The sequence below is a fragment of the Pangasianodon hypophthalmus genome, chromosome 26 (genome assembly GCF_027358585.1).
Source record: "Pangasianodon hypophthalmus isolate fPanHyp1 chromosome 26, fPanHyp1.pri, whole genome shotgun sequence".
Lineage (NCBI taxonomy): Eukaryota > Metazoa > Chordata > Actinopteri > Siluriformes > Pangasiidae > Pangasianodon > Pangasianodon hypophthalmus.
In genome coordinates, this window is record NC_069735.1 from 18493616 (window position 1) to 18505801 (window position 12186).

Here is a 12186-nt window from a genome sequence, read left to right on the forward strand (position 1 = left end):
CCTTCACCTCTCTGAGTCTGTGCAGGTTTTGTAAGTCAGATGACTGCATTTAAACGCTGAAGTAAAAATGATGGAAATGGTCATGGAAATATAATGCAAATTAGCTCGCTAAACCTGAAATTCTGCCTTTCTAGTTCTATATCATTCTAGATTATCAGCCCAGACTGGGTTTGCTTTCGGTTCTATCTATTTTTGAAATCTGGCCACACCTTCAAGAGCTTGTTCAACATGTTTCTGTTTCTCTTTTAAGAACACCCATCACTACTACACGACTTTGTGTCCAAATCTGTGATCATTGTTGTTTGATGCCTCAGTCCCATCTCTAGAACTCCTGCACAGTCAAACATAATTTACCTTGCTTCAGGTATCACTTAATTTTGGAAGATGGCATGCTGTAGGCTACCGGACAATGGCTTTCTCCTTCTTCTGCTTTTGCTTCTTCGGTAAGTGTAACTTTATTGTACACAGTACAATAACACAGTGTAAACAGTACTGAGGTGTGAGCTGCAGTCTGTTATTTAACTTTAAAACATGTAAAAATTATGTAAAGTCCAATGAGTTAATTGTAATAGCAAAGCTATTACAATTAACTCATTGGATATATATGACTATATACATTGGTTTTCCTTTGGATATATACTCAGTTGTGAAAGGGGTGGAGTTTGGTGGGGATGTTACCTGAGCTCAGGTCTGAATAGTAAACAGGTAAACAGCTCACACCTCATGCATATTTACTGAAGATGAGCGATTGGCCCTGCCTTCATCTATTCATGTAGCAAAGAAGTTGAAACATTACTAAAATTTAATCCATTTATTTATCTAAGTGACTGGAATCGCTGAAATATTTTGACATATTTACTGACCCAAGACCTTGATGAACACATTTTATTAAACAAAATGCTTTTTCCCAGCTGAAAAACATGTGTTTTTACAAGATTTCTGAATAAAATTAAAACCACAGTTTATAGTCTGTATGATTTTAGAGTAAATTAACAGACTGAAAATCAATCTGACGTACTTAAACTTTTCAAATTATTGTAGCTGTATGTGTTAAAAACAAAACTATATTTTGTAATATAGATACAAAATACAGAACTAGACAAACGTCATACCATGACACAACCACAACAATAGCTCAGTTTACACCTTCGTCCCCAGAGGGTTAAGCGCCATAAAGCCCTTTTGCTATACACAGGGGTGGGCAATACTTGAGTGATTATACCACATTATTATACTTAAGTCTTATTTTGGCATATTTATACTTCACTTTAGTATTATTGAAATTTAATACTTGTACTCTTAATTATATTTCCAAGAAAAAAATTACTTTTTACTCCTTTAGACCTTTAAAGTACTTGTTACAAATCACAAAGTTCTTTTCTTTTTTCCATCCAGCCTGTTTCATTTGATAATGCCAGGTTAGACTAGCATTGATTCCAGTAGCTCACATAATTGGCTAGGCAGCATGTCAGATTCTAGCTAATGGTAAATATTGCAAACTTACAGAGATTGATGTTTCAGGCAAAATAGCATAGTTGCTTTAAAATAAAAATAATCTTCAATCAACTGTTCAATACGTAATAGCTACTTTTAACATGAAACATGACATTAACTTAATTTAAAAGTAGATACTTTTTAAAAAATTTTTTTTATTTTTACTTTCACTTAAGTATAATTCCTCAGTATTTTGTCTTCCCCTGGTTATACAATATTGTGATAATATTTTAAGGAGATATGTACATCCTGAACTATAGTAATACATGACTTTTGTGCTTTTATTCCTCAGAAAATGTCTTTCTATCAGACATTGGAGCGAATCATCAGTATCTTCACTGGTAAATCTTTCATACTGTTATATATGGTTCCTGTTATAAAATGAAACAGTTATATGATATACCTAAATAATAAAGTTGGAGCTTGTGCTACTCATGGTACTTGTGTTTTTCACTTTTTTTCTCACTGCAGGTGAATATAACTTCAGGGTTTTTGGTCTGCCACTGGCGGCATCCATCATGCCAGATCTCGGGGCCAGACGTCTGTACTACAGACTAGGCCTGAACTGTAGAACCAGAAACCCAGTTGTGAGTAACCTTTTAAAAACAAACTTGGAGTTACCGCATGCTGTTGTGACACAGTAGGATATTGGTATTCACAGAATGTGTGTGTGTTTGTGTGTGTGACAGGTTATTTACAATGTCTTTGGCTGGCATCTTGATGAGACTACCATGAGACTCTCAGTTACGTACATCGGACTCCTGTTGGAGGTATACGTCAATCATTATATTGATTTATACAATTTTATAGTGTAAAGACCGCAAATACACATACACTCTTTATCTCCGCTTTTAACCAGGTGGGGAGCAGTCCACTGGGACTCCCACACTTGGCCTTTAGAGGAGTTGTGGCCTGCTTCCAGTGTGTTAGGAGGTATGTGCTAGTGAAGTCACACACACACACACTGTTGGGCAGCAAGGAAACAGAGAGAAAGATAGAGAAAAGGCTGAGAGAGAGAGAGAGAGAGAGAGAGAGAGAGATTTTGTCATGCCAGTAAAGCACACATTGAACTGAACTGAGAGAGAGAGAGAGAGAGAGAGAGTCAGAGAGAAAGAGACACAGACAGAGAGAGAGGACTGACATGAAGATACAGACATAGTGAGAGGGAGACTATACCTATTTGTAAATAAATTTTATTGATAAGTAAGATTACAGAGTTTAGTGGTGTTCTCTGTTGAAATGAAAACAAGAGTCAGCCTCACACTTTTTTTTAATGTAATGTGTTTTATTTTAACATAAAAGGCATCTCCCATTTACAAGTTGCATGACTGCTTGCCTAACACTGAACAATGACAACAACAATCCAAATGAACTTACCTTAATAAAAACACACACATACACACAGCAGTACTTACCTGGATCTCATTTATATGCTTTCTTTGCAGATTCCTTGGCAGTTTCCTAGCAGGCAGAAGTTGAGGACACACACTCACACATACAGTGGTGCTTGAAATTTTGGTGTTAGTGCTGGTTTTCTTTTGGCTTTTCTATATATAAATCTCATTTCATTCAGCCGGTTTCTTACAGTTCTGTCACAAACATTGACTCCTGTTTCCGCCCATTTGTTTTTCATTTGTTTTGTTGTGCATTTTCTATTTTCAAGGCATAGTGCTTTGAGTTTTCTATCCTGATGCTTTGACATCTTCCTTAGTCTGCCTGTATATCTACCTTTCATAACCTTCCCATTAAGTTTATACTTGCAACAAATTTTAGACACAGCTGACTGGGAGCAACCAACCTCTTTGGCCACACTCCATGTTGAAATAACTTGTTGAAGGAGTTTTATAATCCTTTCCATTGTTTTTCATCTGACAACTCTCTCATTGGAGCCATGTTTCCTTTCAATTAGCCAAGTCCAACAGCCCATTAAAGTGTGTAAGCACTCCCTTTTAACTGCTGACTTATTAGCATGTTTAGACTTGTCCAAGTATTTGTTTTAGAAATGGAAATTAAAAATTGATTCCATAATTTTTTCCTCAACATTGAGTGATTCCATACTTTTGTCCTCTACTTGATTTGGAAAATGACATGCCATTAATAAAAAAAATGTCAGTAATTTTTTTTTATGTAACGTTAAGTTTAGAAAATTCTAAAGGGTTCACAAACTTTCAAGAACCACTGTACCACACACACACACACACACACACACACACACATACACATACACACACATACACATACACACACACATACACACACATGGGGCCAAGACTGCTACGTTCCCGCTCGTGGCCCTGTTAAGGAAAGAGTTTCTTCTGACCGAACTAAAGTAGTCAACCGGATGTGCATCCAACTAAGAGAATTGCGAGTCACTACCTAGAGCCCAGCTTTCTACTTTGTTGCTGTTATGCTTTAGGGAGCACACGTCCTCATCAGGACAAGCATCGTGGCTGGTACCAACGCTGTCATTCCTGCAACTCAATGTGGAAGGTCTGACCATTGTTGGAGGTACTCTTAACACGGACAACAGTGGTCTTGCCTAATTTTTTATTTATTTATTTATTTTTTTGATATTGCTGATTCATTCCTTTGTGATCAGTTGGTAAATTGTAAACAGCAAGGAATACTCTCATATGGTAATGTGCAAAGTGTTTAATTGCAGATTATGCTGTTGACTGAAATGAAAGTGAAGGAAAAGTAATGCATTCACTGTGTATTGTCTCTTCTATTCATTCAGTTGGTTCTGAAGTCGAACTAAATTCATTCAAGTGCAATCACACATATTAAGATACAATTATTAAGTATTTTATTATTTTTAGTTACATGGTGTGAGACCTCGAACCCGAGACTCCAAATACTATTGTTATACGTATTTTGGTGAGCTCAGACCCTAGTAGATATTTTTCCTCCTTTTCTTTGATATTAATCTGACGAACAGGTTACAAAGAGGCCATAGCTCTTGAATATATTGTAAACTTTTATTATGTATGCTAAATTTCATACCCATAAACAAAAAAGTTTTAAAAGCTTTATCCCAAATCTGCACATACTGCTGAGTGAAATTGGCTTTGTACACAGAAAGGGGATTTATTGACTCTTTTATGCTTGCTATAAGTAATATTTTAGTTTATTATCTGTCATTATCATTAACATTTTTGTTTATATCTCCAAGGTACCTAACTCTACATTCTTTAGGTACTGAATAACCCAGAATATGAGAGCCAATTTGTTTTCTCTTGATTTTAAGTGTTATAGAGTAGCGAGTCAAATATTTCCACCCAAATTCTTTCCACATCCTTGAGTTAGTGGTCATGCATTGTGTTACACACATTCTTTCCCACTCTTCTTTTATAATTTCAGTATTTAGCCCCCTCTTCCATTTTAGATTTAATATACAGAGTGGAAGAAGTTTTTCCCTCAAATTGTCATACAGCTGGGATGACACCCTGTATTTTATCTCGCTGTATGTCTCCACTACAGGATCCACCACTGCATTTAGAGTTTTAGAGATTTGTACAGCTTGTATTTCTGTTATAATGTAGTCCCTTAATTGTAAGTATCTGAAAAGATCATTATTTCCTAATTCATAATTATCTCTGAATTCCTGAAAACCCATCACATTTCCATTCTTAATAATTGTACATATTGTTGTGATGCGCTTTCTCCCCATTCTGAAATTCTGAAATTTTGGTCAGTTATACCAAGTTTAAATCTCTCATCATAAGCAAACCAGCTTAGAAGTTTCACTTCCCTTTCTAATTATTGTGATTTAATAAAGCCAAACATTAAAAGATATTTAATGTATGGGAGCTTATTGGGTCTATTAAGTCCTGTAATTTCTTTCGAAGTTGTATTTAATTAGTGGTGCTAGTTGAGCTGCCTGGAAGTAATCTTTCAGGTTTCACAGTGACATCCCACTCTTGTTTTTTCTCAACGGTAGTTTAGAGTACTTAATTCTTGGCTTCCTACCACTCCATATGAATTGGGAAATCATCTTGTCCCATATTTCTTTCTTGAGGTATTTTAATAGGATGAGAATGAAACAAGTACATAAGTCTAGGAACAACATTCATTTTAAGTGCTTGAATTTTTGAGCTAAAGTCCGATTGTTAAGAAGACCAGTATTCAAAGTCTCTTTTAATCTGTGAATGGATCCAATTATAGTTTGTATTGTAAAGTTTATCTAATTGCTTTGTTAAAGTTATACCCAGATATGTTATAGTATTTCCATCTCATTATAATTGGCATGTCTTCTTGATGTCTTGGGAGGGGGAATAATTAAATGCCAATATCTGTGTTTTATTAACATTTATCTTGTATCCTGAATGTCTGCCATATGTATCTAACGGTTGTAGTTCGCAGCTGTTCATACATATAAAATCAACTCCTGAATGGGTATTATGTGATGCCAAATAATGTGTACAGTCTTTTTCCAATGGGTGAAGTTCCCTCCAGATAGCAACCAGTCTCCGTTCCTTTAATGATGCCTGCTTGAATTCGGTTATGTGGGTTTTATTCCTTGTGAGGCTTATTGTGTCTAGGTTATGATCCAGTATCACAATGAAAATCTCCTCTACAAATCACAGTGCCTTCTGATTCTGAGGCAAAGATTGTAAATAGGCATTTAAAAAATTGTTTATCACTATCTGGTGGGGCATACCACATTAATCAATGTTACTTCTTCATGTTCTAGTTTTCCCTTAACAATAATGTATCCCCCTTCTTTATCACTGATTTCCTTGAAACCTTCAAAACTGGTTGAATTTTGGATAAGTATTGCCACTCCTCTCTTGTGACTTTGCCTGTATGTACTATAGAATGTATTTAAAAAACTAATTTTTTCAGCTTCTCCTGTTCTCCCTGAGATAAATGCATTTCTTGAATAAATATAACTTGAGCTTTGATCTTTTTCATTTTAAGTATTACATTTCTTCTTTCGATTGGGTTATTCATCCCATTAACGTTCAGTGACCCCAAATTGATGTTCATGCTGTTACCATTGTACATTTGTAGATCATACTGTATCCATGACAGCCACTAATAATAACAAAGGCCATGAGATCATTAGGCAACTCTGTAAAATAAAGGTACGTTACAAACGTGTGTGCATCTATTGCATACCTCCCATGCTGTTTTCATGGGTCAAGGGGAACAGCTCACAGAAATGGAGGATGCTTCACTAGGAGTCAGAAGTGGTCTTAATAGCCACAAACTCTCAAATATTCTAGCAATGTCAAACACATCTCGTCTAGGGGAACTCCCGTTCAAGCTTAAACTTATAATTAACAAAGAAGACCTATCTTACAAAGAGACATTCAACTGCACACATTGGTATAAAGCTTAGCCTATATATAGCTTAGTTTATATCTTTCTTACCACCTAATCTTGTCCATTGCTTACAGACATTGCTATCCAGTCAGCCATTTACACATACCAATATGTCTGCTATCTCTTTTGAAATTCTTGTCATTTTTGCTTAGCTCACTCGCCAGATGATCGATCGTCAGAGTTCCCAGTTTAGTGCCCCTTCTCCTCAAATCCTCTGCTACTTTTCGTGCATTCCCCTACATCCATGAGTCCCACTGGATTCTTATTTTGGTCAAGGGTGTCTGGAAGTGAATTCTTCTTTCTTTCAAGGCTTTGTTTATGCCTACGTATTCACCTAGTCATAATCAAATGCCAGCGTCCGGCCTCGGTATTGTTTTTTTTTTTCTGCCAGGCTTTCTTTAAAACCATCTCCTTTGCCTTGTGAAAGAAATTTGCAATTACTGATCTCAGGGGTTGGCTGGAGTTCGGCTTCGGCGCTAATGCTCTATGAGCCCGGTGTGTCTGCAAATCAATTTCGACAGGCACAGAGAGCTCGGTTTTCATTAACTGTTCAAAAACTGAGGCATGAAACTGCACACCATATTCTCTGTCAGACCGAATATGCGAATCTTTCGTCTACTTCTTCCTTCTAGTATTGTCTGCTGTTTAAATTATATGAAAAGGGTGGCCTTGACCTCCATATTCCACATTTCTATTTTACTAATTCTTTGCTTCCTTTCAATTCTTGAAGCTTGTGATGCTAGATCTTTAGCTGACTTTTTGATTTTGATTGATACCTTGTTTGAATTTTTCTAATTTCTCTTTCATTTCATTTTTGAATTTCTCCTGAATGCAGGAAGGTCGGATCTTAGCTTGGATTTAAAATCCTGGATTTCTTTAACCACGTCTTTCAGACCTGAGTGGATCACGGCTGCTGTTTCAATTTCCATGTGCTCGCCCTATGTGCCACTTTCATCTGCTCCTGACATGTTGTCCTCGTTGTCATTATCAGCCAACTCGGGTTGTTTTTTGAATTTTTTTGTCTTTCTTTGTCTTTTTGGTCTCATTCCCCTTTCCATTACTGACTGAAAGAAGTATTTTGGTGTTATTTGTGAATTTGGTGCCTTTTTTCCTTCGATGAACAGGAGCTAGTTGCTTATGCTGCCATCATCGTCATGTTGCAACCGGAAGTCCTACTATTTAATTTTTAACGAATGAATGCAGCATTCATGTACCTAATGTCCATGTATGGCACTTTCAGATTGAACGTGAGTATATTTATAAATGTAGACCAAAGAACATAATAAGCACTGAGTGCCCCTCTCTCTCTCTAACACACACACACACACACATTTATTTGTAGCCTTCCATCATTAGTAATGTCACACAGCAAAATCAAGTTTCTGCTTTAATATAATTAATAATAATAATAATAATAATAATTTTTAATATAAATATTGTTTTTATTTCCAAATACCAAAAAAAAACAGAACAATTCAGATGAAATTAATAACTAATGTTTTCTGCTCTAAGGCATGCTCTCACACATATTAGTCATATTCATGTATGTAATGTGTGTTAAGTCGAGAAGTACACGTGTGTAAGATGTCCTGGCTGTACTCTGTGTGTGTGTGTGTGTGTGTGTGTGTGTGTGTGTGTGTTGGGTCAAAACTCCAGCCTCTACTGGTAATACAGCTCCAGGTTCATCCCATCGTGGATCTCATCTGATGCTCACAGTCAAGAAATGTACAGATAAAGGCACGTCGACTCAAATATAAACGTAAATCATGGAAACTGAGACAAACACAGATTTATCTAATGACATCATCAAGCGACAATCAGTCAATCACACAGTCATTACATCATCCTTGTTTATCACAATTTAACCTTTTTCCACACACACTAACTTTCACACCTCAAATAACTGGGTCACGTCCTGAACTTCGATCCTGACACCATCTGAAGCCTGAAGACGTAATATTCCATTATTCTGATACACCATTACTAAAGTGAGACATGGCCCATGGAGAGAGAGAGAAGACTTTTATGATTTTTGTGATATTTAGGTTTTATTTATCTCGTTCTGGTTACAAACACTGCTATGATATCTACTGAAACCAGCTCTGACTTTTAAACGTTAAACCCAGACACTGTGACGTGCACTCAGAGCTCGCGCTGAGCAGATCTGACCTGAAGTTATACAAAACAGAAAACAAAAATAGAAAACAGCTGCTGCTAATGCGAACGGTTCAGTAAATAAAACCACAGAACAGTAGTTCGGCTCACATACTATCGGGTAGGTCAGAATAGTAGAACAGTTACGTTACTGCTCAAATGTTTTAGAATTAATGTTCTTAATTTCTATATACAGCACTGTGCAAAAGTCTTAGGCACTCTGTTTTTTTAGTACAAACTTTGTTATAGATGTTTATTTTCTGACTTCTACATTATTGATTCAGTACAAAACCATTTTAGATTCCAAACATTAGTTTTCCAGCACAAAATGAAATGTTCCAGAAAAATGTTTGTATGTCAGTAAAGAAAGCAGCAGATTCCATAAGAGACACTTTTCAGATAAAAACATAATGAAGGCTGCTGGGTTTCGCTGCAGAAATAAGAAGCGAGTCGACAGTCAAAGTCTCCAGAAGAACTGTGGCTGCTTCTGCAAGATGCTCAGTAACACTTCCAGCTCATTTCCTTATAAAACTGCACACACTGCACCTCAGATACTGCTTTATTTATTTAAAGTGAAGGATCGTCACATTAAATACTGACTTTGTTTCATTTATTACTGTTTACTGCTCTTTATAGGATTTTTTAAATGTAGAAACATTTAATCTCATTATTTTTGAAGGCATCTTTACTCTACAGCATTTCTTTACACGTGCCTAAGACTTTTGCACAGTACTGTATATATATATTATATTTATATTTCAGTAACGGTGACGTACAGATCAGCGTGTGAAAGGATACAATCTGCCAGTGACACATGATCCTTAAAAATGGTGTACCTGCAGCAGGAACACAGAAAATGTTAACCAAGAACAGATATTACTATAATATGACAAACATTTGGAATTATCATGTCCATTAATAAGAATACCACATTCATGCTGAATTCTGGAGTCTTACCACTTTATTAGGAACACTTGTACAACTGCTCATTCATCCAATCAGCCAATCATGTGGCAGCAGCACGATACATAAAATCCTGCAGGTCAAGAGCTTCAGTTAAGAGTGAAGAAAAAGTGTGATCTCTGATTGTGAGTTTGATCTTTTACTGTCCAGTTTGGGTGAGTCTGTACCCACTGTAGCTTCAGATGTATGTAGGAGAGGAACCTGATGTGGTCTTCTGCTGGTGTAACTCATCCTCCTCAACGTTTGACGTGTTTTGTTCATTCTGCTCAGCATGGTAGAGGCTGCATTACAGTAAATCATTACCTGTCATGCTGACTACTTAACAGCTAAAATACCTTCATCTAGCACTGCAACGCACTGTTACTGCCAGTTATTGTACTTGTATTTACTGTTCTGCTTTATTTAATAGCACATATCGACTCATGTCCGAATATATGTTTGTTTATGTCTAATAAGTGTTTGTACTGCCAAAGTCTAAATCTGAGTCTCGTCACAAGTATTTCAATACTCAGTGTAACTTTACAAATGACAAATAAACCACTCTTGACAGACAGCGTTATAAAAATTCTGTCAGAGTCTAGTTTTATCCAGCATTTTTTTTTTTCTTTTGCCAATTAAACAACTGAGACTGTGCCATCATATTTCAATAGAACCACTTTGAATGTCTGGGTCTGTGAGCAGCAGCAGTTCTACACACACTGCTGTACAACCATTCTGTCTTGACATTTTTAAACTCTACCACTACGTACGTGTCTACATCTGTAAGCATTAAAGCACACGGTTCTGCCACTGGTGCTGAAAGAGTGCATGCAGAGGGATTTTCTCTCACTAAAGTGCTGCTAGAACGGGTTCGATGTCCTATACCTATGGCGGAAGACGAATGCCGTGCACGCACAGACAGATTGCCTTGTTTTTTATCAGAATTTCCCGTCAATGCTTTTAAAATTTGGTAAATGATGGGAAATTCTTGCTTAATGCAACCCCTACACCACGCTTCCTGTCTGGCCATTCTCCTCTGACCTCGCTCATCAACAACATGTTTCTGCAGAACTGCTGCTCGGATGTTTTCTGTTTCTACAATATTCTGTATAAACTCTAGAGACTGTTATGTCTGACACCAACAACCATGCCACAATCAGCATCACAGAGATCATGTTTTTCCCCATTCTGATGTTTGATGTGAACATTAACTGCGGCTCTTGATCTGTATCTGCAGGATTCTATGCATCGTGCTGCTTCCACGTGATTGGCTGATTAGATAACCGCATTAATCAGCAGGAGTACAAGTATTCCTAATAAAGTGGTCAGTGTGTGTGTTTGTGTTTCTCACCATTTCTTCAGGACGATTTTGTCCCACCTGGTTCCCGTCTGAGCAGCGATCAGTTTCTTCAGATCCCCGATAGTGTCATCAGCACTGCACACACACTGTTAAGGCTCATACACACACACACACACACACACACAGCTACAAAAACACACTATTTCATGTTAGAAACTATGTTTTTCTACAACGGGGTTGATTTTGTAAAGTTTATTTGTACCACATCATTATTGGTCCCAATCAGTTTGCCATTTTTTTGAAGACACAAGCATTTATAATGGGTTCGTGGCAGAAATAACAACACGTGACTGATCTTCAGATGAGTGTCCCAGGCAGGTATAGAGCCAAAATGGTGGATGTTATTAATCGATATTTATATCACATTTTGAAATGAAATAAATTGATATCATTTTGTATTGTTCTTTTCCATTGATCGAGAGATCTTGTTGTGCCTCGTTACACTTTAAAGGATACTTGCATTTGACTCGGACCTTTTGCCAGTCGATCATTACACACAACCTCAATCATCTCTGCACTGCTGTCCTGTTACACACACACACACATATTTAGTAAATCACAGATTTTTAAAAATGATGTTCTAATACGTTATCGTTTCCATAGTGACAGCTCATTTACAGAAACAAAGCGGACGCTCCACTGATAATAAACAGATTTAAAAACACATGTAATGATTGATACGGTGAAGTTTTCTGTAAGGAGACGTTTATGTAACGTTTATGGAAGGAGTCTCCAGTGTCAGCGCTTTGTAACAGTCAGAGGTAAAGCTGTAACTTTAAGTTTTCTGACATCTTCAGGACAGAGGAGTTTACGCTTCTTTGTGGTTTCTCACTAACATGCGGAACAAGCGGCGGGGTTTTTTGTCTTATTAACGTGAAGAGAGAATAAAGAGACGCTGGTGAGGGAAC

At 36.9% G+C, this 12186-nt stretch overlaps 1 protein-coding gene across 1 annotated transcript; it reads right to left on the reverse strand.

Annotated features, from left to right (window-relative positions):
• Nucleotides 1-8243: 8243 nt before the first annotated feature.
• Nucleotides 8244-11788, reverse strand: ubl5 (ubiquitin like 5). Its single transcript, XM_026911565.3, is given in 5 exon segments — nt 8244-8525; nt 9775-9812; nt 11270-11353; nt 11735-11758; nt 11760-11788. Coding segments are annotated over 5 exon segments (219 nt in total). The 3' UTR covers nt 8244-8481.
• Nucleotides 11789-12186: the final 398 nt, after the last annotated feature.